Below are 27,660 nucleotides of genomic sequence, written 5' to 3'. Positions count from 1 at the left end.
AGTTACAAAAAAGTACGCGACTGGTACTTGAAAAGTACATGTACAATCGGCAGTTGATATGTTTCGGATGCTCGTGAAGAAATGGAACTTGTCGTGCTCAATCTTGTATGAGCTGAAATAATCAAATCAGGAACATCGAGTTTTCGCAGTTGACAATCTATATACCTTCAACTTTTTTATCAGTCGGGTGGACTCGCGATACCTTCAAATGACTATTCAGCACGAGGTTGAATAAATTATTCGATTTGGTCGATCGATGTACTGAGGAAGCAGCTTTAAGCTTGAATGTCTTCCTATTATTGGCTGGCTAAGCTGAGCTTGCTTTTTACACGAGAGGTCACGTGCACTTATACGCGGATGAATCGTCCAGTAACATCAAATGATTAAAACAGCTCCTCTTTTATTCAACTAGATTACTTTCAATCCATTTTCAGTGACCTTTCTACAGAGCTCCTGCAAATCTGAAATATGCCTGCTCCCACTGGCACCAAACGCGTTAGGGTATGTACTTGCTTCGCCTTTAATACCCCGCGCAATCTAACATGGATATAGGGCGTTTCTGTCTATAGACCATTCGGTAAGCCGACTACAAATCCGCAATCGCCAATACAGCCAAAGCTCAAGATACTAACCTCCACAGTCTTCGGCAGCGAAGCTTACCCCTTCGATCCTGAAAATAAGCCTGCCAACGCTCCCCCGGACCACACCCACCAATGGCGCGTCTTCGTCAAGGGCGTCAACGGCGAAGACATAACCTACTGGCTCCGCAAAGTGCAATTCAAACTACACGAAACATACGCCCAATCCGTACGCACAATCGAACAGCCACCCTTTGAAGTCGCCGAAACGGGTTGGGGAGAATTCGAGATTCAGATAAAGCTGTATTTTGTGCCTGAATCGAATGAGAAGCCGCAAACGCTATGGCATAGTTTGAAGCTCCACCCATACGGAGAAGATGTTGAAGGGAAACGGGAGAGGAGAGAGAAGGTTGTTAGTCAGAATTATGAGGAGGTTATTTTCAATGAGCCCGTTGAGCAGTTTTATGATATTCTTACCGGTGGCGGGAACGCGAATCAGCAAATCAAGGCGAAGAGTGGAAAAGCAAAGCAAGCCCTGACGCAAAGTGGAGGTGGGAGAACTGCAGAGATTCCGGATGGCGATAGCCCCGGGAATCCCTATAGCAAGGCAACGGAGCATGCCGAGTTGGAAAGACTGGGTAATGCTATGAAGACGGTTGATCAGATGATCAAAGAGGAGAAGGATCGACTGGTTGAGAGGGAGAAGAGATTGGCTGAGTTGAAGGAGACTGAGGGTGTGCCGGTAGTGACCAAGAAGAAGTGATCATGCCGTTGAACGATTCAATCAAATAAAAACCCCAGAGGCAATGCTCGGCGGTAATCGAAGTCGCTGCCATCAACTCCGGCATTATTATACCAGTGGCCGCCTTCATCGGTCTAACTGCCCACTTTATCAGCGCAGATCCGACGTCGCAACCATCCCAGTGAAATTCAAGTGGCCCCAATCACGGCTTGTTCGTCACATATGCCGACTAACCTGATCACATCTTACTACTGATGTATCGTTGCAAGTGAATATCTATCTCTTCGGCCTAGGGTTACCAGATTTCAGACTCGAGACACGATACGATGCGATTAGTCATATGACAGATCGTATGCTTAGGCAATCAAATTAACTAATGTCTCTACTACATAAATGTAAGATGCAATGCATTTCATCTTAGTTTTAAACTTCATTTATCAAATAATATACTAGATTGCATGGATGTATATACAGTATGAATCTAAGATATGGCTGGAAGCAGTGAACACCTTTATCCGCCAAGATCCGCTGACATCTAATTCCGCTTCAAAACAAGCTAACTACGCCTCCCGGAAAAGCCTCCAACCACAACCCACTCGGCACTCGATCAATCAAACCAACGATCTTTCAAGTCAAGTATACAGAATATCCACCTCTCATTCACCTGGGAAATATTGCGACGTTATTTTATGACTATATACACGTTGTCATTCCTTTTCTGTCCCAAGATCTGATTGCTCGCTGACGAAGCGCAAATTCACGACCATTAACGTTAATTGATCTGCCTACCTGCTTCTATCATTGAGGAATCAAGAAATCACACGAGATCGCTTCATCTCATCTCATCTCCTCCACACCATCTGTCGCCAGTCATTCAGCCATGTTCTGTCTCAGAAGGTACCTCCCTCCCTCCTCTCTAACCATCTCACACCGGCTAACCAAAAGGAATAGCTGGCTCCCTCTCCTCTTCATTCCAACAAATGCCTCTCCACTCTTTATCCTCTCCTTCGTGGTTCTTACCTACATCCTGCACCGACCGTGCATCTACTGCTCCGCTCTACTTCTAATTCTCTTTACGTCGTCGTGCCAATGGTCCGATCGCTGCTTTTTTGACTTGAGAGGGGACTGGTTTGCGCCGCGGTTTTCGCCTCCGTCTTACACCATCAGCTCGAACGGTTCGATGGTAGGAGGGAATGCGACTATGTCCACGGCGTTTGATGGTGTTGTTGGGTTTGGGAATGAGTCGTTCGCGTCGTTTATTAACTCGACTGCGACTGCGGTGGCGGGTGCTGCCATGGAAGAAATCAAGAGGAGGACATCGGTCATGCTTGCGGATGGTACAGCTGCTGTCGCTGGACGAGGGCAGGAAGAATGGACTGGTATTGGACTAGAGTGGTTGCGCAGTTTGTTGGGGAGGAGGGAATGGACTATTCCTTGCATTGATGTTAAGGTGCAATTATAATTCTTTCTGCTGAGATCTTTGACGGTTGGTTTTTTGTACTTGACATCATGTTTTAGCAGGTAGATATGGGCTATCGTTCATAGCCACCACAGCAAGTACTTCACGATGAATGAACGTTTCTTACATATGTAGATATTTATTTATATTCCTGATAACATTTGAAACCAGATGGTCAAAATTAAATACATAAATACATACACACATCAAAATATCACATCATACGCATGACCATGATACATTTGATTTGCAAGGAATCAAATGACAAATAGGGGCGGATATGTACTGAGGTATCAAGTAGAGACAAAAAGAGGGAATCATATCGCAGACATAGAGCAAATAAATCGTAAGAAATTCAATATTATCAAGAACATGTCGAGAATTGAGAGATTAGGCATTTGCACAAGAGGCAGCTTGTGCAAAGCAAGGTCGCGAACGGGCATCTTTTTTTTTTTTTTTGTTTGTTTTTGTTTTCGCATACATAGGCGACGCGCAAGTATCGCACGACAGCTTAGGAGTAGCCGCCGGTCACTGCCGGCCAGTCATCTTCGGTAATGCTGCTCCAAAACAGCCACACGCAGACGACAGAAAAGAAGCTGAAGAGCGTTTCGAAAAATGCGCCGTTGATTTTGCCGTTGATAGGATTGCAAATATGAGGGCTGATGACAAAATCAAAGATTTGGCCGATGGCGAAGAGAAGAGCGGCAGCAGTGAGGTAGACTATGCATGTTAGACAGGACCATCAAATCCAAGACGGAGGGAGAGCACATACTCAATGGTCTGCGTTCGCCAAGCACGCGCAGGACGAGGATGACTTCCAAGATATAGAAGAAACACAGACAGACAAGAGGGAATAATAGGTACAACACATAAAGGCCAATGTTGCGATTGTCGCCTGATAGACTAGAATCGAAGTGGCCGGTCCAACTGAAGCCGGTGTCCAAGGCAATGTAACCGGTTCCGATGAAGAGTACCGTTGCCGAACCTGCGAAAAGACCCACGGACAGAGGGGTGCCATCATCGAGAAGCTGGAAGCCGACAAGAGCATTCAAAAGCAAGATCCAGGAAGTAGCAGAAATAGCGGCGATATGTACGGCGGAGAATCCCTGTTTCGATAAGCATGGTCTCATACTATATCCTCTTTGTTGTATGTACTACTAACCTTGCGAACATTATCCGCTAGTGGGAATGCGCCAACGGTGAAGATTTCGCAAATCGAAATAATGACATAGCCGAGCAAGAATAATTGAATTTCCCTATCCATGTCAGTATCACTTGCGATTGATGATCTTATCGAGAGTTGATTACCTTCTCCCCACAGCCGCACGTTTTCGCTCCGATAAGAGAAACAGGAAAATGCAGGTTACTATCGCGATAAAAGCGGCCAAAATCGAACCTATTCTGGTCAGATGTTTTTTTGTTCGCGCTCTCACCCTGTACTCGAGAAAAGACTCACCTAAATTGCCCAAATATCTGCCATTGCTGAGTTGAATACCGGTGAGCGCACAGCCCCCGAAGGCTAGGTTGGGAGGTTGATTGCTGGGTACGAAGAGCTATATGATATCAGTATGCGTCGCGCGACGACAATCGAAGCAATCCTACTTACATTGCACACAGGTAACGTTGAATCGCGACAAAAGTTCTGTTCAAGATATCACGTCCAGATTAGCTTCAAGCCCCCCTCGTGCCCGTTTCAAACGCATCCGCAGCCACCACTCACATGGAAATTCCCGAATTGCGTCGAGCCCATTTTGACGAATTAATCTTGCCGCCAAATTAATTGAATCGAATTGTAAGAGTTTGAATCGTCTGACTGTCTGCTATCGTGGCAGTATCCTCACCCCGACCGGCAACAACAGCGAGCGACCACGGGGCCGCGAGCCTTTGACTGGGCTCTAACTTCTGTCTGACAAAGAATGGGAGTAGCGAATCGGCGCGTGGAATCGAGATTGTCGGTATACAAACGACAAAGAGCGAGGCGTGTGTGGTCGGCGAATATGTCGACGTGAGAAGAGTCAGAGAGCGAGCTGTTGGTCAGGTTGGCGATGAAGTTGATTGATGTTTCAGACGCAAACAAGACACAGCCAGCAGCCAAGATAAACTAATATGAACAGAAAACAGGGCTCGTAAAATTACACTTCCCTGGTACGCCAACCAGCCACAGGGCAGCTGTTTCCTTGAGGCTGGACTGTACGAGTGGTGTATTTTTACTAATTTACTTTCATCAGGCCAAGTAATTTAGCTAATTTAAGCTTCGTCGACTAATCAGACGTTGTATGTCGGTCGTCAATACCAGAATACGCTGTACTCTCGTACTACTCTGCCGTTAGCTCCGTCCTGCGCGCGCATTATTGGCCACGTAGCAATCAGGCACGGACGGATATTACTACGATAGGCATAGTCGGCCACGCTAATGGCTTGAATGGGCTATAATTAGACGTTTTATTGTTTCGTATTTGTGTTTTTTGCAGTACCGTACGCACTATTTGTACTACCCCCATCCACTATCGGGACATAGTACGACCAATCCTCGCTCTCCCTTGAATGTTGAAATCCTTGAATTCAATAATGAATTGAGATGAAATCTCTTTCCAATTGATCAATCAGATGCAATGGTTGATGTTGTCGTACAGAGTACAATTCCTGAGTCAGATCATGCTGCACTTGCTAGGTACTCTGTACTCACCGCTTGTGTTTATGCTGAGAGTACAGCCCTACAAGCAAGGGTCGCGAGCAGTTTCAGAGTGGTTAAGCTGTGAAATAGGTAGTTAGCACTTAACTTAAAGGTAAAACAGCTGACTGACTAAGCCGTAGTTTCACGTTTTTAGTTGGACTTTCCCATCAAGGATGTGCCGGTTACATGATTGCATATAAACATGTCGGATCAACGTTTGATACCCTTGCAGCCAACCACAGCATTTCCATGTGTGTGCCTTGATTTTGGGCATCACTCACATCTGGTTGAGAAGTACGTAACTCTTTCCAACCTCCTTCTTGCATTTACATTATCATTATCTATCCTATCTGCCCAGTCATCCCTCGCTTGAGTATTGTGTCAATCCACGAGAAAGAAGGCGGTGCAACCTGGCCCAGCCACCGACTTTTTCTATGTGGCCATTCCAAAAGCTTGACACTGGTCCTTACTTGAATGCTGTGTCAAGACTCAAAGCGACATTACATCAACTCTCATGTTGTTCGAGGGGATCGCGTGGAAGTCATCTATGAGTAGCTACCTAGATAGGTCGTTACGGAGGCCGTGCTGGCTATTGCAATTAATTCAGCCCACCTCACTTGAAAGTATGATGCCAATGCATGTGACTATCATTAAAAGTCGAGAAAGATTAAGCTATGTTGCTTGCATGGATCATCTGGCTTATTCTGAAGAGAGCACAACGAAACTAAAATCTCGGCCATTGAGTCAAGAGAACCGCGAGAGAGAATCTAACACACGTCCTCAATCTCTAGCTTCTTCCCGTCATGATCACCCAAATCCAGCTTCAAGGTCCGATTGAACAATTCCAGAAGCATCTCAAAGCAGACCTTCGAAATGGCCGGGTCGTAGCGGCCTTTACTGAGTTCGTCACGGATGAATGCGTCTATCATATCATTATATCATTAGTATTCTGGACAATTGTAGACATACATAGGAAAGTGATACTCACGTTGAGCCCAAGCAACTTCATAAAAACTAAACAAAACACCCTTGTCATGCAGAGTCTTGCGGATCAAATCTCGTCCTTCGGCCGGGACGTGGTTATCATTCTTTCCAAAGATCTATTCCATCATCAGCCAACTGCCAGAAAAGAAAAGAAAAGAAAAGTATCTGCAGAGAAATAGAGAGAAATACCATAATCAACTCTCCCCTAATATCACCCGCCCGCTTCAAGCTATCATCACTCTTGCCCTCTCCCAAAGTCGCGCTGTGGATGTCAGTCGCAAAGTAGCACACGGCAGCCTTGACTCTTTGATCAAGTGCGCATCGGTATGCCAAATGGCCACCGAGACACATTCCCGTGGCGCCTACGCGGCCGTTGCATGTGGGCAGGGAAAGGAGGTAGTCTACGGACAGAGAGGCGTCCTCATCGTATGCTTGTACTTTCTACAATCCCCGTTAATATATAGTGTATTTGTGTGAAGAGAAAGGGCGGGGGAAAATGTACCTTGGTGATCTTCCACAGATTGCCTTTGTCTGTATCTTCGACATCGTACTTCAATGCCTCAGGGCCCGTGAATTCGTGATAGCTCGATGGAGCGGCACAGATGTATCCCTGACCAGCAATTTGTCTTGCGAATCTGGCCACGGGACCAGTGACTATTTCAATGTCAGAAAAAAATCAATTGATCAGTCTGCTTAAACCTGATGATGTTATACATACCTTGATAAATCTCGCTAAAGACTACGACGCCTGGGAACCTAGCATTGGGGTAGCCCGGAATGGTCGGATGGAAAATGTATATTCCTGTAGTGATTCAATATTAGATTCACCGGAAAAGAATGTCTATTTCCTTATTTATATCAGATCGGTGCCTAGGAGACGTCAACTTACTCATCGATCCATCCTGTCCACCGGCCTTGGTGGGCACGTCGACATGAGATTCTTTGATCAGCATTTCGATGGCGTTTGAGGATTTTCGAGCTGCAGTGAGTTGCGTAAAAGATAAAGCAGAAAGTAAATTGGGTTACTTTTAAGAAGAAAAAGAAACAGGAAGGTCTGTAAGGAGACAAGAGGCCGACAAGTCCGTCAAAATAGAGCTCCCACTGTCCCGCATATTGCCCCACTGTCGAGAAGAGAGGTACGTACAATCCATACTTACTACTCTTTTCTCTATCAATTCTCAATGCTTGTAATTTCTCCGATATATGTCGTCCATGCTCAACTATACCTAATCTTACAAGCCATTATTCTCTAAAAGTGCTCACTAATGGCAGCGATTAACACAAAGCCCGAGAGATCCGCTCATTACACCTCTTCTTTCTGCCCTGAATCAGCTAAATCATGAGTAGAAGATTTCAATGAATGCATCCTGCCCAGCATCTCACAATTGCCACCATAAGTTGCCTCCATCAAGGTATATTGTGTCCTGGATAACGTTTGCTAGTAATAGAAAGTTAGTAACTGACACTGATCTGTCATTTTAGGCCTCATATCTTTGCCTCGTAGTTGTGACCAACTGCAGATCGAGACGTTCACTTCGTTTGCCCAAGCGAGACAACAAGCCGGATGAACTTCCAGTAGTAGAAGCGCATGAAACATAAGCCATAATCTTATACATCTCTTGTAAAGAGAGCTCTTGGTGTTGGTCAAGTCGATTTGTCGATAGACTTGGAACACTTTGTCCAGAGTTCATGACAGAATAAAAGCCAAAAGCGTAGTTTCTTAAAGGTTTACGTACTTGATAGTCATTCCACCAAAAATTGAGTTCCGAGTGGTTCGTTTCATTGAAGTTTCTATAATAGTAAGTAATTTTTTTTCCTAAGGGGTAACCTACCTAGGCACCAAGTACACATTTGATCTTCGGAGCGTATGGATAAAGAATTAGCATATCTTTCAAGACACTTGGTGACAAACTCTTGCCTGTTGGCAACCGAAAATCCTGTCATACGACAAAGAAGCCAACGATGAACAAAGTACAGTCTGTTTTGAAGCTTTTAATAATTGCAATTGGGCCAGACTTATTTCGCTTTCACATCACTGAGATGACATAATCTGTCATGAAAAGGGATTGCAAGCTTTGTCTGGCGGGCGCCTGACAGTTCGGCTCTTTGTAAGAGGCCTGCAAGTATAGCATGATCTCAAGGCAACCGTCTTATGCCTGGAAATTTGTGGTGTAAAACCGAGAAACTGAAGCTCCGATGTTCGTGTCGAAGGTTAAGCGTTTGATATGAAAGGAGAAATGGAAGGAGCCTAGAAAGGGGAAAATACGACTCATCTACCTAGAGACACCAAGAAACTTCAAAGATACGGGGAGATTCTACTGTCTGCTATATGTGCAGATCGTCAATCTTTGACTCCTAGAACTTTTGTGCACACCATGTCTCTTCAACACAGTGGTGATGATTGGCCAGGCGACCAGGCCAATAATTACAGATCATACATTGATACTTGGCCCTGATGATTCAGCGCGTTCTATGTTTGCTCAAGGCTTGTCATTTTGCTGAGTGTGTCGAGGCTTAGACGCATACAGTATTGTGGTCCTAGAAGGTACGATATTGGTATCAATCAAGCCTTCACGTGTACCTTGACTTGGACAGTTACTGAGAACAACCAAACAGCCCCCACTCCCATATAGGTAAATTTCTGAAATTGAAATTTGATCGCTATGCATTTATTTACACCTTCTTTGAAAACAATTCAACGATGATGATGATGATGATGATGATGATGATGATGATGATGATGATGATGATGATGATTGTCGTCTTGTGCCGACTCTGAAATTGCACCACCCTTTTCAATATCTCCACGCTCCATCTTTGCAACCTCAATTGTAATCTGATCTGTCACTGGCATGATATCAGATCCTGATTCAGTGACAGTCGTGGATCCCGGCGCTGATGACTCCTTTTTCACAGGATCGTCTTCCATTTTCAGTCCTCGGTCTTTGACTAATACACAGGCACATAGACACACGCCAATCACAACGGTGTTGGTTATGTACAGATTCTTTGTGGTCTTCATGTATGCTGATAAGACGACTGCTGTGATTTCAGGGTCATCAAAGGTTGGCAAGTTATATATCGACGATGCAACATATTTTAAGTGTGCTGGAAGATGGCTTCTCAACCCACTTTGCAGGATAGTGGCCGAGATCGCGAGACCACATGCACCACCAGCGCAGCGGAAGAAGTTTCGACTCGAGATTATAACTGCTCTTTGAGACTTGGGTGAGTGAGCCTGCAATGCAACTAGGGTGGGCTGAAAGACGAATCCGACACCGATTCCGATGAGAAGAAGTGCCACAACGCACACTCCCGGATTGGTGTCTTGATCGAAGAGTATACTCAAACCGCATCCAATTGTCCAGCTTGTAAAGCCGCTCCAAAGAATCACTCCGTAATGGTGGCGGCGAGAGATATATACACCGGACACCACAGATCCAACTGATTGCATGAATACCAGAGGGATACTCAACGCCGCGCTGACAATTACGCTGTACCCGCGTATATTTTGGTAGTATTGTGGAAGGTAGTAAAGATAGCTCTGGTATACCCAGCCGAGCAAGAAGCTTTGAACGAGGAGAGCCACAACAGATTGGTTTCTGAAGATACTCACTACTCAATTTGATGATCAGCACACTTATATTGTGAAGTGACCTATGAGGATTGGAGCTATGCACTTACTTGGCATCATTGGAATCCTGGCCACCTTCCACTCGATAATGACAAACGCAACTAGAGCACAACTTCCAAACACCAACATGGAAATGACCATTGCGGAATCCCATTGAAAGTACAACCCTCCTCCAGATATTGGAATTAACAACAATACGATTCCAGCGGACGATGTCAGACAACCCCAGACATCAATCTTGCGTATCTTTTCTCGAAGACCGCCAGTCACTTTGGATTTCGGTAGAACGAACCAGCATACAGCACCACCACAAGCTACAATTGGCGTAAGCGTCCAGAAGAAGCCTCTCCATCCAACTGGTGCCTGAATAAAGCCGGCAGCTATGAAGGGGCCTACAATATTGGCTACCCCAAGACATGCGCCAATGATACCTTGATATTTGCCTCTTTCCTCGAGAGTCACGACATCAGACACAAATATCATTGCCAAATTGGTGATACCACCACCCGCCAAACCTGCCATTGCACGGAAAAAGTAGAGCATAGGCGCATTCTGGGCAAACCCGCATAGCAGATCTGCCACTGCTAATATGACGCATGCTGTTAGAAGTACGGACTTGCGCCCAAAGATGTCTGACAGGCGTCCGTAAAGCACTGAGAAGACTGTATTCGCGATCAGTGACGATGTTCCGGCCCATGGTATGGTGTCTTCAGCGTTGAGGTCTGATGCAATGATGGGTAGTGCTACTGAAACTCCATTTTGATCGATAAAAGCCGTGAATAGGACAAGGGAGATACAGCTGATGACAATGAGAAGTCGAGTTTTGGGGAGAATGTTTTCCTGGTTTTGCAAGGAAGCGACATCTTGTTTGTTTGGCATGTCGTCTTCACACGGATTCGTTACTTCGTTTTCCGGTAGAATAAATAATCTCCCTTTTCTTACTTAAAGGAAATAAAGTTAGTGGACAATTCATCATAAAAGAGGTTGGATCTTTTTCTTCCTGGTTTAAGCCAAGAGTTGAGTCCTCATCTCAGAATCCATCCAGGACCCATTTCATGACACATATCATGAAGTTCCAACCGTATAATCCAAAGGTCTACCGTCGGTATAGGAAAGACCTGCAATTTTTCTCCAACCGAAATCATCTTCACGGTGCCTCCGGATAGATTAGGGTTATCTTCGGAGGTTCCGAGAAATATCAATGAGTGGGTATAAAAGTGGCCCTATCCATGGATTCGCTTATCTTTAGAAGCGCCTATCATTCTACGGAGCATCCGGTCATTTTTTTCTCCTGTTGCTTTTCTCTCTTTGTCTATTCTTCTTTCTTGTTGTAAGTTATCCACTTATCTGCCCAGCAGGGAAATCATGGTTCTCTTATTAGTCACTATCTATCATTGATCATCAGCCCACTCTGTGTTGACTCAACTGATAAGCCTGTCGCGGTTTAGCAACTGTATTTATAGCTACATATTATAAATGTTTCAAAAATAAATAAAAAACTTCACTTCGGTAGCTTCATGACCCATAGTGACATGGAACCAGGAGATCGACTGCTTTAATATCAATAACCTTCTGCAGTCAATATGGCCATGGCCACCAACAAACTTGCCCGAGCCAGGGAGGCCATGTCTTCATGGTCATCCTTCAAAAAAGCCATTCAAGCAGATGAATCTCCAGACAAGGAAGAATCCTCCGAGGCCTACTACAATGCCGATCTCTTGCCCACTCCGCCATCTCAGCGAACATGGACAGCCCTGCATTTCTTCGCATACTACCTGACTACCACCTTCAGTCCTTCATCCTACAATCTGGGCTCCTCACTTGTGAGCAAGGGTCTGCAATGGTGGCACGGAATGATCGCCGCAGTCATCGGCTCGATATTTCTTAGTATCATCGTTATACTAAACTCTCGTGGTGCAGTCAAATACCACGTCGGATTTCCAGTCTATACACGCGCAAGCTCAGGAATCGGAGGAGCAAAGTTGTTCATCTTTGTTCGAGCATCTGTTGCTACCATCTATTTCGCTGTCCAGTCATACTATGGAGGCCAATTGACGTCGGTATGTCTCAGGGCGATGATTGGCTCTAAATGGGATAGCATCCCCAATCATCTTCCAGCAGACGCAGGTATCACCTCCAAGAACTTGCTCGCTTTTTTCATTTTCTGGATCGTTCAATTCCCGGTCATGTTCCTCCATCCGACGATCCTCCGACATCTGTTTGTTTTCAAGGCCGTATACACAACTGTCGCACTCTTCGGTGTCATGGGTTGGGCTATTCACGAAAATGGTGGCTCTATCGGATCATTCAGTTTCCAGAAGAATTCCCTACACGGCAGTGCTCTCGTCTGGCCCATGATCTCAGCTATCAACTCCGTCATGGGAGCCCTATGCCCTATCCTGATTAACCAGCCTGACGTTGCCAGATACGCAAAGCGCTACTCACAAGTCACCTGGTCTCAAAGTGTCGGTATTTTACTCTCCAAGGTCCTCGTCATGTTCGTCAGCTGCGCGACAACTAGTGCTACCACTGCGATCCTAGGAAAGACATACTGGAATGTTTGGGACCTGTACAACGCTATTTTGACTGAATATTGGAGTCCTGCTGCACGTGCTGGTATCTTTTTCGCGAGTCTCGGTATGATTTTAGCCATCATTGCCACAAATGCAGGCACAAACTCACTCCCAGTGGGTGCTGATTCAAGTGGATTGTTTCCACGATATCTCAACATTGTGCGGGGACAGGTCATTTGTGCATTACTTGCACCCCTCTTTGTGCCATGGAAGATCATTGCTTCGGCATCGTCGTTTTTGACTTTCCTCGGCTCTTACACTGTCTTCCTCATGCCCATCTGTGCTATCATGGTTGTCGACTATTGGATTATTCGAAAGGGTAACTTCCATATTCCATCGCTCTATACTAAAGCTCCCGGAACACCATACGCCTATTGGCACGGATGGAACCTCCGTGCTTTGGTGGCATGGGTCTGTGGTGTGGTTTTTGTCGTGCATGGAGTTGCCGGAAGCCTGAATCCAGGAAGTGTCAATGCGGCTAGTACACGCATGTATAGCTTGGGCTTTTTCTTGAGCTTTTTTATGGGTGGATTCGTATTTTATTTGCTCAACCTGGTGTGGCCAGTTCCCATCTACCCTACTTCGGCCCAGGCAGATACACCCAATACATTCGAATATATGACTGCTACAGAGGGCATGCTGGATGGAGACTCGATAGACATGATTACAAGAGGAAGGGTTCTGGATGGCTTGGACGATGGAAGCCAAGTTGCCGATGAGAATGTCATTATGAGCGAGAAGGCATACCTTTCTGTTTGATTTGGGTTTCTTAACATTTTAGTTCATCAAGTTATTTCGCTAGATAGCCCTGAAACTTACTGTAATGCTCTAATATACTTTACTTGACAATTATCGGTACTTCTTACCCAGGTATTTTAATAAATAAACTAAAACATAACCTTCATGATTCATCAGGTTCAGTATCTGTGTACCTATCTGGATATTAGAATCCTAGGTGACCCGTTCCACCCTGTAAAGATTCAAAGTCAGGCATCCAGACCGAGTGACCATCCTGGTCAATCCAGCTCGCCAGTTCATTGATGATCTGCATCGCGCCCGAATCTCCTCGACCCGATTGCGAATATTCTTCAAACCTGCGATTCCGTACATCATCGTAGTGTGTTGCCTGATGATAATGCTGATGATGATGTCGATGATTATGATCGTACCCGGAAACACTCAGCGCTGTCTCTAATATACCTGCCTGTTCTTTCAAGTTGCCCTGCAATTTCTCCATCGTTGCATTTGTCAACAACTCAAAAGCATCACGATATTTCTTGACCCACATAGTTCGCTCGCCCATGACGAAGAGTACATTAGAACAAGCACGAATACCATTACTAACTTTGACAGACCAGACGGTAGATGTCTTGGTCCAGACACAGAAAAGTAAGGTGACACCTGCTACAAAAACAGTCTGCACGGCAATAAAAGAGTGGCCATAGTCAAGTGTCTGATGAAGCCGTTTGTGGATGTGACAAATTTCCAGCGCGGATTCGAGACAGCTTGTATAATACGGATCTGTGCAAGGTAGAATGCTGAGAAATGGCTGAAGAAGCAGACGGATTGCGCGATGATAGTAGAGAATCGGATAGTCCAGATCAACATCTGGGAATGAGCGAAGCAAGTCCATTTTCCATGCCTCGAATTCATGATAGTGACGAGTTAGTTTTTGACAAAGTTCGGATAGGGGTTTGTCCGTTCGGTAGATTGAGTGATGCATTCGAGATTCGAGGATGTGGATGCGGAAAAGATGGATCGCCATCGCATTACTTTGACTTTTGCTATTCTTGACAAATGATGTTTCCGGATTCCGATTCATTGCAGTTGATCCAATCACATCTGGGAGCTCAACATCAATGTGTCGGTCAGCAATGCTGACTGGACGTCCGAGGGAGATTGAGATTGTACGTTCAAGTGAGTATACAGTCCAGAAAAGAGTGCGATAGCGTTGGCTAGTTATTGAATCTCGATTGATCTCCTTGTTCTTCCGATGCAGTCCAAGATCAATGCATGTTCTCATCGCCAAACCAATCATGTACCATAAACCGTGGCTACTTGCACTGGATCGTAGATGGTAGATCACAAGTAGCGTCATGGCTTCGATATTGTGTATGGACCGCGACTCTCGAGCTGCAGAAATGTGCTGTAGAGCCGTCATATATAGACTCTACTTCTAGTCAGCACCTACCTAGGTACACATACACACTGGTAATATATGTGTATTCATGATCAACGTTGGACACTTACCTCTGAGGAGGACGATGATGCAAAATCCTTTTCCGTCAAAGCAAGCAAACTAGATCCAATGGCATACACAAGATATAGTTTGAACGTCCCAAATTTTTCCCGTCTCGACAAGTTGTTGCTAGTAGAAAGCCTAAGCCGGTCCGAATGTAGCTTTTCCATCTCTTCCCAGTCCATAAATGGATACCGCGTTGCAACCCGTGTAAAGTACGCTGATATAAATCTTAACCCTTCTTCTTCTGATGGAGGGCCGGCACTCTTTTTCCGAATTTCCTCCAGTGTCAAGGGTCTCATGCGAATACTGTCATCTCTGACACGGGTATCGATGGGGAAAGGGCCCGTCTCTGGAGTTGATACGTTTGACCCATCTTCGGCAGCATCCGTTGTAGCCAAGGCCTTGTTCCAAACGGATGCCTGAACCATTTCCCTCAGATTGAGCGCTAATGAAAGTCCCGATGACGAGCCTACATAGGCCGGTCCTTCGAAATGGCCAAGAGTCAAGAACTCAGCTATTTCGCCAAGAGCATTTCTCTGTGCTGCTTGGGATTGTATTGTTATGTCTTGTTGGTTTGCCGAAGGGGTCTCTGTGGTGGTGGTGGTGGTGGTGGAAGAGGAATCTAATCTAATCTCAAGTTCTGCGACTCGGTCTTCCAGCGCTTTGATATACCTATTCATTTGTCAACATCATGAGGCATCTTGGACTGTTCTACCTGAGCGATTGATTGCACTGACTCCTCTACCAATCGGTCATCGGCACGAATGACATGTAGGTCACATTCTGCAACTACCTTTTGACAATTTCCACAGACGGGATAATTGCCATCACACTAACACAATCCATCAGCCTAGCCCCATATCATATCCTGCTAGGTATCGAGAGGTGGGACAAACCCTCTGTTTCTTGTCCTTGCAGCGAGTGCACGCTGTTCTGCTCCTTTTCTTAGAATTGAATCCTATAGGCAACGGTGAGGGAGACCCCGCAGTTAATCGAAGGTTTTCTGTCATAATGGAAACTATGAACAAATATGAGTTGCACCTAGATGCGACAACTTGGCATGTCGAAGCATATCTAGTTATAGCTCGAAATTGTTGATGGATTCAGTACTGATAAAGGGCTTATCTCTCGGGTGGGCCAACCGAACTAGATATGGAAGTCCCCACTGTGGGTTCTCGGCCTTTTACGCACATATATGTATGTATCATTACTTAAAAACTTCTATAAATACATGATAAGTCTTAATCTGCCTGCTCAGCCTCCTTAGCTGTCTCTATCCATTTCCCATCAGGCTGATAAGGAAATTTCTCATTATAATGCTTGGCAATATCCCTCCTCGTGGTAACCCAGACACCGGGTTTCTCGGAAATGTATTTCATGAATTTCCTCAACGCCTCACATCGACCAGGCTTTCCGATAATACGTGTGTGAAGAGGAATGTTCATCAGTTTTCCACCTTCGCGGTAGAGCATGTCGAATGTGTTTTTCAGGTAGTTCTCGTAGGTCTCACCTACACTACTGCCAAACCCGGGGGCCATGTGGAATTTGCCATCGTTGCAATCGTACTATTTGTTTTACCTTTCGTTAGTAGAGAAGATAAAGTTTCATGGGTGACGGACTAAACACACATTGTATGGAATGAGCAACATGCCCGTTCGTTCCGCTTCCTTCAACGACTTCTCCCACGGAAGATCCAGCCAGTATGGGACGTCGTCGTTATAGACTTCAGACGACCAAAGAAACTCTGCACCTAGTTCTTTCCATACTTCTGGAAATAACATGTGTGTTTGTGGTGTTCCGCGACCGAAGTAGGCACCCACGGGTATTTCGCCTAGGTGTCGTCAGCTTTGACGGTATAATGAATGAAATTCTAGACCGAGACAGAAGAACATACCGCTCACTTCCTTCAGCAAGAGTAGCGTTTTCTTAATATACTCCTTATCTTCTTCAAGATTATAATCCCACACATCAAGCCACCTGTATCCATGAGCAGCAATCTCATGACCATCACGAACCAGTGCTTTCGCAAAAGTGGGGTTCTTCTTCAATGCTAAAGCGACCGCAAAAGTCGTAAAGTTCCAACCGAATTCTTTGAACAGTCGGATCAATCGCCAGGAAGCAGAGCGGCTTCCATATTCAAAGTCTTGCTCGGCATTCAGATAACGAGCGTTCTCCTTGTAGCCGCCGGACGCTCCCTTTTCCCACAGATATGGCTCGGACATGTTGTCTAAACAGTCATTTGCGTTAGTTGGTTTCAATTACATTCGACAGAAGAGTCTACATACCACCATCAAGAATGCTACGCTCGCCACCTTCCTCGTAGTTCAGAACAAATGACACAGCTATACGAGCGCCGTTCGGCCATTTTGGGTCAAAGCCTTCTTCCCCGAAACCTTCAAAGTCTCGGGGTACCTGATATTTCTCTTCAATATGGACCATTGTGCTGAATGAGTAGATATGAATCTCCAAAAAGAAAGTGTAAATGAAAGAATAATTAAAGAAACGTAGATCATTCTATATCTTTGTCTTTAATAGCTTCTTTTGTTAGCATTTCATGTTTAATTCGTTACGTATTGATATTAGATGAGTAGAACCAGAATCAATTAGGGCTTTGCGGGGCTGATAAGCGCACCGGAATGCCCTCGGCGCATCCGTTATCGTTATCTTCTCCGGCGACAATCTTCGGATGGTCCGTACCCACTGATAAGAACAACCCTTCCTCACTTACGTTACGGTTAGGGTTAACTAGGGTTCTTTTGTGTTGGCCATGAGGGGTTTCTTCAGACTGTGTATATCCTGAGAATGCAGATTGTTTCTATCAATATTCAACGAAAAAACAATACGCCATCATGGAGAAAGAACTCAGATCAACTGCTGCAAGCCTTGGGCTTTCCCTCCCAGAGAATGAAGTTAACGACTATGTGACTTTACTAGAACGCATGGAAAAGTCTTTACAGACAGTTTTGGACATGCATGGTGAGATTTGAAACATGCATTTTAGATGGAATGATATACCTGACTTACCATAACCGCAGATTATCAGCCAACACCAGATCAAATCATTTACCCACGATCAGACATTCATTACCCAACCTCAGACACAAACCCACTTGGTGCATGGGCGTGGAAGTTCAATGCAAAGAGCACGGAGCCGAAATCTGATCTTCTCAAGGGAAAGACCGTCTGTTTAAAAGATAATATAGCAGTCGCAGGTGTACCTTGTCTGCTGGGTACGGACACCTTTCAAGACTGGATTCCAAAAACCGATGCAACCGTAGTCACCCGTATTCTTGATGCAGGTGGCATCATCACTGGTAAAGCAGTATGTGAGAATCTTTCTCGCGGCGCCGTCAGTGCTACTGCTGCCACAGGTCCTGTGCACAACCCTTATGCACCTGGATACTCTGCAGGGGGGAGTAGTTCTGGAACCGCTGCGCTTGTAGCCAGCGGAGCGACGGATATGGGAATAGGATGCGACCAGGGTGGTAGCATTCGAATTCCGGCAAGTTTGTGTGGGCTTTACGGCTTCAAACCTACAGCCGGTTTAGTCCCTTACACCGGCATAGCAAGTAATGATGCTTGTTTGGATTATGTGGGCCCAATGACAACTACTTGCTTGGATAATGCAATACTTCTGGAAGCCATTGCCGGCGTTGATGGGCTGGATGACAGACAAACAGCTGGCGCGCCGTTTCCTAAACAGGTACCAAACTATGCACAGCTACTGGAAGAAACCAAAGAAGATGGTATCAAGGGATTGAAAATTGGCATTCTGAAAGAAGGGCTGGATCTACCGGGCATAAACCCTCGTGTTGAGGCCAAATTTCAAGATGCTATGAATGTGTTTCGTCGACTTGGAGCAACCGTAGAAGACGTTCATATTCCGATCCACTCGCAAGCACGAACTGTAATTGTCGTTTTGAGCAAAATGGGCAATCACATGGGAATGCTAGGAAAAGCCACAGGACGAAGACAAATGATGTTGACCGACTTGTTTGAGAAGAAGGGCTTGCCGTATACACCAGAGGTGCTCAGCAAGGTATGTTCTTTTACGCTTCTGAAGGCACTTTCCTTTATCTTTCCTCATTTCCCATCCTCTTTTTTGTCGTTTGAAGCAAAGATTGTTGATGCTAACTCAACTAGATGAGTGTAATGTCAAAGGAAGGGTTAATAGCTGGTGAATACGCATGGAAACACTATTCAACCCTCTATCCTAAAGTTGTCAACTTGATACGCAAACTCCAAGATGCCTACGACAAAGCACTTGGAGAATACGATGTATTGGTTATGCCCACAACCATCACAGAATCAAATACACTTCCTGCTGCCGATGCGACCCCCCTTGAACATATGGACGCATCCAAGGGAAAATTAGAGAATACAAGCCCCTTCAATGCATCAGGTCACCCGGCTCTTGCGGTGCCCATCGGACTTGTTCCGAGTCGGGAGAATCCGACTATTACGATGCCAACGAGCATGCAAATTGTGGGACGGTACTGGGATGAGTTGACAATATTGAAGATTGCGTATGCATGGGAACGAGAAGTTGGGAATTGGAAAGATTTCTAAGAGTGTATATAATACGAATGAAATATACATGAATGCTGATAGAAAGTGCAAGTTGACCTCCAGGATTATATACTACCTCGGTTCTTACTAATGAGCGGCCCTAAGATCAACCGGTTAATTTGATCAATCGCCTACTAATGCTGTATCCAATTGATGTGTTAACATATGCATTGAGCATAATAACCCCTGGTATATTATGCATATTTCTAGGATTTTCATCACAAGGACTTCCCCGCATTGCCGGGATTTCGCCTAATCTGGCAGGTAGGTCGTTGTTACTATACTGATCTGCCTATGTAGCTATGACCTACGTAAATACCGAAATAGCTGGCAGTTGTTCCGACTTGGGGGGCATAGGATTTAGCCGAAGAGCAATCGGATAATTTATTTGACTTGCTACGAAATATATATAAAGTTAATATCTGAAATACTTTTCGAGAACCTTGGAAGCAAAGACCCATAGAAACTCGCAATCATTTAGGGTGCACGGTGTCTTTTGATTGATCTCCCAGGAAATGATGATGAACATATTCGCTTTTGCGAGCATGGTAGGAGTTGGACTCACGAGTAGTCCGCCTACCCACGCTCGTACACAAAATCGTCTCGCCCAAACTCCTCAAATGGGGTAAGTAGACAGACCCTTGTAGGAAAACCTAGGAAACTGCTAACCAACAACCAAACAAGATGGAACACCTACAACCATTACGGATGCTCACCAAACGAAGCTATCGTACACTCCAATTCCCAAGCATTAGTTGACCTTGGCCTCGCCTCCCTCGGTTATCGCTACGTAACTACTGACTGTGGCTGGACTGTTGCTGATCGACTCCCGAATGGCTCGTTGACATGGGACTCGACTCGTTTCCCATCGGGGTTCCCGGCACTGGGACAGTATCTTCATGGTCTTGGACTGCTATTTGGCGTTTATCAAGATGCTGGAATTCTGCTTTGTGGTAGCCCTCCGAATCAAATAGGGAGTCTTTGTAAGTCTTTTTATTCGGATGGGTTGGAATAACTTAGGGTTCTGGCCACTCAACCCTAACTCAACCTCTAGATCATGAATTGCAGGATGCGCAGACTTTTGCATCTTGGGGGGTAGATTCGCTGAAATGTACAGAGTCTTCCAATATTTTTCATCTAAGTAGGTACTTTTTGATTGACACAAGGGATAGATGACAATTGTTATTCCGACGCTGCAACCAACTACCCAAACGTAAACTACGCACCCAGCACGTCCCCAGAACCACGATACGCAAACATGTCAAATGCACTCTCCCAACAGGATCGAGCCATCCTATTCCAAGTCTGTGAGTGGGGCGTCGACTTCCCTGCAGCTTGGGCGCCATCGCTGGGAAACTCCTGGCGAATTGGTAATGACATCTCCTCATCCTGGACGAGTATATATAGATTAGTGAACCAGATCGCACCTCAAACGGATTTCGCTGGACCGGGCCAGTGGCCAGATCTTGATATGTTGGAAGTTGGAAATAATGTCTATTCAACTGCCGAGGAACAAACTCATTTTTCGTTATGGGCAATCCTCAAGAGTCCCCTGGTGATTGGCGCTGCGCTGAAGGATGCGGCTACCTCTATTAATGAGGAGTCTTTGGCAATACTCAAACAAAAAGATGTTATTAGCTATAACCAAGATGAGCTAAGTGTGAGTGCGAATCTGAGCAGGAGATATACAGAGGATGAATATGACGTATGGAGCGGACCCTTGAGTGGAAAGAGAATTGTCGCGGCACTCGTGAACTGGGCTGATGAGAAGAGATATTTGACGATTGCCTTACCGGATATTGGCATTCAATATGCCGGTATGGTCAAAGATATTTGGAAAAATGTTACAATTCAGGATGTCAAGACCTCGTATACTGCAGAAGTTGAGGCACATGGCACGATGTTGCTCGAACTGCAAAATACTACATCGTTAGGAGAGTATTCGACGAACATATTTGGGACATCAACCGGGTGAGTATGACTTGGGAAACAAATGTTCCGATGGCTGACTTGTGGCTGATGTGTACGCAGAAACTCCACCACATTCGAAGCAATCTATGGGCTTACCGACAGTAGCAACTACACACTATCGATTACATTCATTTCTACAAACTCAGCCAGCGAGGTCATGACCGTAAAATCTTCGGCCTCTAGCCAGACCAGCACTGTGACGGTAGCGCCAAACACAGCCAGCGTATCCCTTCCTATAACCCTGAATGCGGGAACAACCAACTCACTCACCATCCATCATCAACTATCAATCGAAAGCATCTCCATCACCCCTCCGGAGGGCACGTACTACTCAAACACTAAGTTTACTACAACCGGATACGCAACTTCCACCGCCTGCGGAATCGGCTACTGTGCCCCCGTTGGCTCAAAGATAGGTTATATCCGCCCCGGTGGCACTGCAGTCACCGCCATCTCAGCAACCAGCGCAGGCACGAAGTTCGTTGAAATTGACTACATCAACAATGAAATTTCATTCTGGAGTGGATGGAACGCAAGAAACATCACGGTCACGATCAATGGAGGTACTCCGACACGATTGGAAGTTCCTATGAGTGGACGGCACAGTGAACTGTTCGGCCCCGGCCGGGGATGGTGGGATACGGCGACATTGGGCGTGTTGACGAATGGATGGGTACAGGGTGAGAATGAGGTTGTTATTGGGAATGATGGAGGTGCTGGGTATAGTTTGTATGCAGCTGATTTTGTAGGATTGAGGGTTTACTAGGTACTTGCCCTTCCCATCACGGATGGATAGTCAATCATCCTGATGATGCATTGGAAACGTTCAATATCAGATGGGCATATGAACATATGCCGAGTCGAATTTTTCAGCTGGAGATTGTGACTAGTTACCAATGAATCTGTCGGACAGAGTAACAAACTGGAGAATTCTTTGTCGAACGTGTTATCAGTTCGATGGCGGAGGGTCTATTCATGTGAGCTTTCGTAACTATGTTCAAGGTCGATTCTTAAATGAGGCAAGAGTAATAAAGCGTGTGTAAAGTCCGTCTGCGTCTCCCACTTTAAATGAACCTCATTCTGTGGTGTTTCAATCTACAAAAATCCCAAGGACGTCTATTCTAGCATTGTTTGGTTGGGAAACGTTTAGGATGTGTTTCAGGGGAACGAAGCCAGTAGGGAATTTCTCCGGCGCTAAGTCTGGGTACCCCTCGTCAGTCTGAAACGCCCAAAAGCTTAACAGTCGATATTATGTGTTCACTATCCTAGATTGACTGATTTTTCTCCCTGGCTCTTCGGGGTCTGCACGGTGGACAGTGGACACTGTACGGAGTACGGACCTGAAAACCTTGATTCGTTTAGATTGATAGTGGCAGCTATGACAATGTTTAGTTATAGACTGCCTCGTATATAAGCAACTGATCATCCATTAGTTAACTACATCCTTTTATTAGATTTTCGGGAACAGATTGGCTTCATATGCAGGTACATTTTTGTCGCTCTGTTTATTTCATTCTCTAAACTTTCATTTGTACTTTGGGTTTATACCCACCACATTCGTTTCTTGTCACTCTTGACTTTACCTCCAAATGTACTGGTCACTCCTTACCCTGCCTCTTTTGGCAGCTATACCAATTTCGAATGCCCAACTCACCGGCCGTGTTGGTCCCTTGACCACAGTGACCGAAAAAGCCGCAATCAAGACATGCAATGTCCTCGATTACGGTGCTGTGGCCGATCTTTCCACAGACTTGGGCGTTCCGCTAGTCTCCGCCTTCAAGGACTGCATTCACGGAGGACTCGTGTATATCCCCGAAGGAAGGTATGCAATGTCCACCTGGGCCACCTTGGACAAAGGTACTGGCTGGGCACTGCAACTTGATGGGATAATCTACCGAAATGGCACCGACGGCGGAAATATGATTCTTATTGAGCATGCGTCTGATTTTGAGATGTTCAGTAGTAACTCTGCTGGTGCTATGCAAGGGTTGGGATATGAGTTTCATGCTGATAAAAAGTCGACCACTACTCGATTAGTAAGATTGCAGAAGGTTGATTCTTTCTCTGTGCATGATATTATTCTCGTGGATTCGCCTGCGTTCCATTTGGTGCTAGACACCGTTCAGGATGGTGAGGTTTATAACGTTGCAATCCGTGGTGGTAATGAGGGAGGACTGGATGGAATTGACGTCACGGGGTCAAACATTTGGGTCCATGATGTGAGTCTTGCAGATATATGGCAACATGGAGTAATTGAGGCTGACAGATGGATAGGTTGAGGTGACTAACAAGGATGAATGCGTGACTGTCAAGGTACGTACAAGCTACAAGAGCCATTTAAGCCTATATCCAAAAGCTTACACAGAATGCTACAGTCACCGTCGTCCAACATCCTCGTTGAAAGCGTCTATTGTAACTGGAGCGGTGGATGTGCTATGGGGTCTCTAGGGGCAGATACCAATATCAGCGATATCACCTACCGCAACATCTATACCTGGTCATCAAATCAAATGTACATGATCAAGAGTAACGGGGGTAGCGGAACTGTGCAAAATATCCTCCTTGCGAACTTTATAGGTATGAAAGTGTATGCAATCGTCGTATGAAGACTTGAGGTGCTAATTCTCATTGATAGGCCACGGCAATGCATACTCTCTTGACATTGACACTTCTTGGGCCCAAATGTCTAAAGCATCTGGTGATGGAGTCGGATACTCCAATATAACAATCACAAACTGGAAGGGAACAGAAAGCAATGGCTTGCAACGTGGTCCCATCAAAGTCCTATGTCCTGCGGGTAACCCCTGCTATGATCTCACGATCGAAAATTTCGCCATGTGGACTGAGTCCGGAGATTCGCAAACATACACATGTGACAATGCTTATGGCAAGGGATTCTGTTTGGCAAGTGGTCATGACTATGTTGCCTACACTGGCACCCCGACTACCGTCACTGTTGCTCCTAGTGGTTATTCGGCTACTACTATGACTGCAGATTTGAAGAGTGCATTTGGTACAAAGTCTTCTATTCCTATCCCCACAATCCCGACAACCTTTTTCCCTGGGGTGACGCCTTACAGGGCGTTGGCTAGCGCATCGCATGCTGCCGCTGCTTCTTCTGCCAGTTCTGCTCGCGATGCTGGCTTGGCTGTTTCCTCCTTGGTTGGAACCCACACTGCTACCTCTGGTGCTACCTCTGTTGCCTCCACCGCTACTTCCTATCCTTCTCGCTCACCCGTTTCCTTGGTTGCAACATCTGCGACTTCTGCTGTCTCTGCTATTCTCTCTCCCTCTCCTGAAAGTAGCAGCACCTCCCCAGCTACCGTTGGCATCATTTCCTCGATTTCCATACCTTCTGTTGTTAGCTACACATCATTCTCCACGAGCGTAGTCTCAAGTACCCAATCTTCCCCACAGAAAGCATTTTTAACTCCAATCCCAGAACCAGAAGACAGCGAAAGATGTCCATCAGACTTTGACCTATGATCACCATGTGCAGGGTCATGGGTATGGACATCAATATGGATGTCGGTTTGGGCGCCATGAATCGACATATAGTCTATGTACGTGATATAGATCGTTCAGACGACGAGTTTCCAAATAAAGACTGTTAAACATCTGAAGCGAGGGTTAGATAGGGTTAGGGCTGTGATCCACCCGGAATTATTATCTGCCCTAAGTCGGCGTGCGGCTTCCGAGGGATCCAGGAATGTTGACACTCAAATACCAGATGTAGCAAATATGGCCATCCTTCCGCAAAGAAAACAAAAAGAGAAGCTTCAATTTTGACATATACTGAAAAATCGAAATTACTCTATTTTAGGTGAGTCTAAGTATGGATTCATCTTTGCATGTCTGGGGTTAAATGAAGCTGTTTGGCATTGTTGCCCTAAAGGTGAACGGAGTATAAAGAATAAATTACGAGGCTCCAGAGTAATTTGAGATCGGTATTTGACACCCGTGATTTGTCCAATGAAAAGGCGCTACTGCACCCCGGCCAATATTTTTCAGTCAGGGTCCATTGGTTCTGTGCGTAAAATTACTAGCGTATCGAATTAGCAGTAACGTGTAATCTTCTTGCTGTCTCCACCCGAGTTTTTGTTTATGGCCAGTCGTTTTCTTCTTTTCGTGTTTTTGATTGTTCAACATCTTCCAATTTGACCTCTCGCTGCGCAAGGGTTCCGAGGAAGAGAGAACATCAGAAGTCATGCCGCAAACACGCTCTCAGTCGGGGAAAACCCCCAGGTGAGTAACTATATAACTTCTCATCCTGCTCTTACCTATTGTTCCCACCACCCGTCCCCCTCCCCCCTTTATTCATTCGGAAAGAGCCATTGCTGCGCCATTGAGTCCAAACAGCTATAAGAACTTGCGCTGACCATTTGTGCTTGTCAATCCTTTGCAGAAAAGTCGATCGTCCAGATTTTGTCGAGACCCCTGGTCGTCGTGGAACACGAAGTCGCGCTACAAGATCCCCTGAATCAGCCACAGAAATGTCTTCGGTATCTCCTGCCCCAGAAGGCACCAGGTCAACTCGGAGGCGCAAGGCGCCTCTGGCTGAAGTGAAGGAAGATGAAAAAGACTTGCCCGTTCAAGGCAACGGACATGCTGCTGCCGCTAATGGAAAGGCAAAAGATAACGAACCAAGAGTTATTGATGGCTGGATCGAAGGCTCGGATCCCAAGGTCGACCACAGCGGCGAATTTGAATTTGGAGGATCGTACGGCACACTCTCGCTGATGATCGGCTTCCCACTGTTGATGTACTACATGTGGATTGGAGCAACATATTACGACGGAGGGTTACCTCTACCAAAAGACCAAACCATTCCAGAGTTTCTCGCACATCTTGGCCACTTGGTTTATGAGGGGGCTTACCCATCACTCAAGGCATGGACGATGTATTGGGTATTCTTCATTTTTGAAGGTATCTGCTATATTGTACTCCCTGGTATCACTTTGGCAGGACGACCTCTGCCTCACGAGGGAGGAAAGCAGCTACCCTACTATTGCTCAGCCGTGTCATCGTTCTATGTCACGCTAGCGGTAGCCTTGGGTCTACATTTCAGTGGTGTTTTCAAATTGTATACCATCATCGATGAATTCGGACCTCTATTGAGTGTCGCTATCCTTTCGGGCTTTCTGGTTTCATTCATCGCATACTTTTCTGCTTTGTATCGAGGAGCCCAGCACCGCATGACCGGTTACCCGATCTATGATTTCTTCATGGGAGCCGAGCTTAACCCACGCATGTTTGGCATCCTCGACTTCAAGATGTTTTTTGAAGTGCGACTTCCATGGTATATCCTCCTCCTGCTTACCATGGGCACTGCTGCTCGTCAATACGAGCTGTACGGCTATGTTTCTGGGGAGGTCTGCTTCCTTTTGATGGCGCACTTTTTGTATGCCAACGCTTGTTCAAAGGGAGAGGAATGTATTATCTCGACTTGGTAAGTCTACCTCTTGTCAAAGGCGCCCAACATATTCTAACTCTGATATAGGGACATGTACTACGAGAAATGGGGCTTTATGCTCATCTTCTGGAACCTTGCTGGTGTTCCCCTCAGCTACTGTCACTGCACAATTTACCTCGCCAACCACCACCCCGACACTTACCGTTGGAACCCTTATGCCCTCACAGCTCTTTTTGTCGGTTACCTATTCGTCTACTGGGTCTGGGACACTGCCAACAGCCAAAAGAACCGCTTCCGTCAAATGGAGCGCGGAACAACAGTTTTCCGCAACGCTTTCCCACAGCTACCTTGGCAAACCGTTCACAACCCGGACGTCATCAAAACCCCTCAAGGCACCATTCTTGTTTCGGGCTGGTACGGATTGGCTCGTAAGGTTCACTATACCTGTGACTTGTACTTTGCGCTCAATTGGGGTCTCATTACGGGATTCAGCAGCGCATTCCCTTGGTTCTATCCTGTGTTCTTTGCGTGTATGATTTCGCACCGATGCTGGCGGGACATTCAGCGTTGTCGGGCCAAGTATGGTGATGCTTGGACGGAATATGAGAAACGTGTTCCTTACTTGTTCATTCCAGTAAGTTTATCTCTCCTGTCAAAACATATCAAGCAAAAATTGACTGGTGAAACTCTAGTACGTCATCTAAAGTATGCTTCAAGCATCCAAGAACCTTTCTTCTTCAATCCACACACCAAAAATATTCAACCCTTCTCCCATTTTACATCTCCTTCTTGTGTATAGTTACTCACCTTAACATTACCTC

General features: G+C 45.7%; 12 protein-coding genes across 12 annotated transcripts; 7 read left to right on the top strand and 5 right to left on the bottom strand.

Moving 5' to 3' along the window:
- Nucleotides 1-468: 468 nt before the first annotated feature.
- On the top strand, nucleotides 469-1,341 carry EYB26_006897 (uncharacterized protein; the record flags this gene model as incomplete). The annotated part of the gene is made up of 3 exons (XM_054266170.1): nucleotides 469-501; nucleotides 553-577; nucleotides 641-1,341. The coding sequence occupies 3 exons, from the start codon at nucleotides 469-471 to the stop codon at nucleotides 1,339-1,341; spliced, it is 759 nt and encodes a 252-aa protein (XP_054122145.1).
- An 859-nt stretch (nucleotides 1,342-2,200) lies between these two features.
- Nucleotides 2,201-2,782, top strand: EYB26_006896 (uncharacterized protein; the record flags this gene model as incomplete). The annotated part of the gene is made up of 2 exons (XM_054266169.1): nucleotides 2,201-2,217; nucleotides 2,272-2,782. 2 exons carry the CDS (start codon nucleotides 2,201-2,203, stop codon nucleotides 2,780-2,782), a joined length of 528 nt encoding a protein of 175 aa, XP_054122144.1.
- Nucleotides 2,783-3,290: 508 nt separating this feature from the next.
- On the bottom strand, nucleotides 3,291-4,529 carry EYB26_006895 (uncharacterized protein; the record flags this gene model as incomplete). Its single annotated transcript, XM_054266168.1, has 7 exons — nucleotides 3,291-3,499; nucleotides 3,552-3,885; nucleotides 3,942-4,035; nucleotides 4,088-4,175; nucleotides 4,236-4,332; nucleotides 4,386-4,421; nucleotides 4,500-4,529. The coding sequence occupies 7 exons, from the start codon at nucleotides 4,527-4,529 to the stop codon at nucleotides 3,291-3,293; spliced, it is 888 nt and encodes a 295-aa protein (XP_054122143.1).
- A 1,691-nt stretch (nucleotides 4,530-6,220) lies between these two features.
- EYB26_006894 (uncharacterized protein) lies at nucleotides 6,221-7,390 on the bottom strand (the record flags this gene model as incomplete). Its single annotated transcript, XM_054266167.1, has 6 exons — nucleotides 6,221-6,375; nucleotides 6,442-6,553; nucleotides 6,627-6,878; nucleotides 6,940-7,091; nucleotides 7,156-7,239; nucleotides 7,327-7,390. 6 exons carry the CDS (start codon nucleotides 7,388-7,390, stop codon nucleotides 6,221-6,223), a joined length of 819 nt encoding a protein of 272 aa, XP_054122142.1.
- A 1,742-nt stretch (nucleotides 7,391-9,132) lies between these two features.
- EYB26_006893 (uncharacterized protein) lies at nucleotides 9,133-10,950 on the bottom strand (the record flags this gene model as incomplete). The annotated part of the gene is made up of 2 exons (XM_054266166.1): nucleotides 9,133-10,052; nucleotides 10,122-10,950. The coding sequence occupies 2 exons, from the start codon at nucleotides 10,948-10,950 to the stop codon at nucleotides 9,133-9,135; spliced, it is 1,749 nt and encodes a 582-aa protein (XP_054122141.1).
- A 704-nt stretch (nucleotides 10,951-11,654) lies between these two features.
- EYB26_006892 (uncharacterized protein) lies at nucleotides 11,655-13,403 on the top strand (the record flags this gene model as incomplete). The annotated part of the gene is made up of 1 exon (XM_054266165.1): nucleotides 11,655-13,403. The coding sequence occupies one exon, from the start codon at nucleotides 11,655-11,657 to the stop codon at nucleotides 13,401-13,403; it is 1,749 nt and encodes a 582-aa protein (XP_054122140.1).
- Nucleotides 13,404-13,587: 184 nt separating this feature from the next.
- Nucleotides 13,588-15,896, bottom strand: EYB26_006891 (uncharacterized protein; the record flags this gene model as incomplete). The annotated part of the gene is made up of 4 exons (XM_054266164.1): nucleotides 13,588-14,814; nucleotides 14,895-15,558; nucleotides 15,624-15,718; nucleotides 15,783-15,896. 4 exons carry the CDS (start codon nucleotides 15,894-15,896, stop codon nucleotides 13,588-13,590), a joined length of 2,100 nt encoding a protein of 699 aa, XP_054122139.1.
- A 231-nt stretch (nucleotides 15,897-16,127) lies between these two features.
- EYB26_006890 (uncharacterized protein) lies at nucleotides 16,128-17,325 on the bottom strand (the record flags this gene model as incomplete). Its single annotated transcript, XM_054266163.1, has 4 exons — nucleotides 16,128-16,451; nucleotides 16,515-16,717; nucleotides 16,781-17,113; nucleotides 17,172-17,325. 4 exons carry the CDS (start codon nucleotides 17,323-17,325, stop codon nucleotides 16,128-16,130), a joined length of 1,014 nt encoding a protein of 337 aa, XP_054122138.1.
- A 410-nt stretch (nucleotides 17,326-17,735) lies between these two features.
- EYB26_006889 (uncharacterized protein) lies at nucleotides 17,736-19,455 on the top strand (the record flags this gene model as incomplete). The annotated part of the gene is made up of 3 exons (XM_054266162.1): nucleotides 17,736-17,862; nucleotides 17,922-18,925; nucleotides 19,030-19,455. 3 exons carry the CDS (start codon nucleotides 17,736-17,738, stop codon nucleotides 19,453-19,455), a joined length of 1,557 nt encoding a protein of 518 aa, XP_054122137.1.
- Nucleotides 19,456-20,000: 545 nt separating this feature from the next.
- EYB26_006888 (uncharacterized protein) lies at nucleotides 20,001-22,192 on the top strand (the record flags this gene model as incomplete). Its single annotated transcript, XM_054266161.1, has 5 exons — nucleotides 20,001-20,080; nucleotides 20,140-20,438; nucleotides 20,510-20,566; nucleotides 20,628-21,426; nucleotides 21,487-22,192. The coding sequence occupies 5 exons, from the start codon at nucleotides 20,001-20,003 to the stop codon at nucleotides 22,190-22,192; spliced, it is 1,941 nt and encodes a 646-aa protein (XP_054122136.1).
- Nucleotides 22,193-23,015: 823 nt separating this feature from the next.
- Nucleotides 23,016-24,912, top strand: EYB26_006887 (uncharacterized protein; the record flags this gene model as incomplete). The annotated part of the gene is made up of 4 exons (XM_054266160.1): nucleotides 23,016-23,645; nucleotides 23,701-23,739; nucleotides 23,802-24,003; nucleotides 24,062-24,912. 4 exons carry the CDS (start codon nucleotides 23,016-23,018, stop codon nucleotides 24,910-24,912), a joined length of 1,722 nt encoding a protein of 573 aa, XP_054122135.1.
- Nucleotides 24,913-25,633: 721 nt separating this feature from the next.
- EYB26_006886 (uncharacterized protein) lies at nucleotides 25,634-27,543 on the top strand (the record flags this gene model as incomplete). The annotated part of the gene is made up of 4 exons (XM_054266159.1): nucleotides 25,634-25,671; nucleotides 25,832-26,875; nucleotides 26,927-27,473; nucleotides 27,532-27,543. The coding sequence occupies 4 exons, from the start codon at nucleotides 25,634-25,636 to the stop codon at nucleotides 27,541-27,543; spliced, it is 1,641 nt and encodes a 546-aa protein (XP_054122134.1).
- Between the last annotated feature and the right edge of the window lie 117 nt (nucleotides 27,544-27,660).

This window comes from Talaromyces marneffei, chromosome 5 (assembly GCF_009556855.1).
Source record: "Talaromyces marneffei chromosome 5, complete sequence".
NCBI lineage: Eukaryota > Fungi > Ascomycota > Eurotiomycetes > Eurotiales > Trichocomaceae > Talaromyces > Talaromyces marneffei.
Note: the sequence above shows the minus strand (reverse complement) of the source record. Positions and strands in the feature narration are given on the sequence as shown.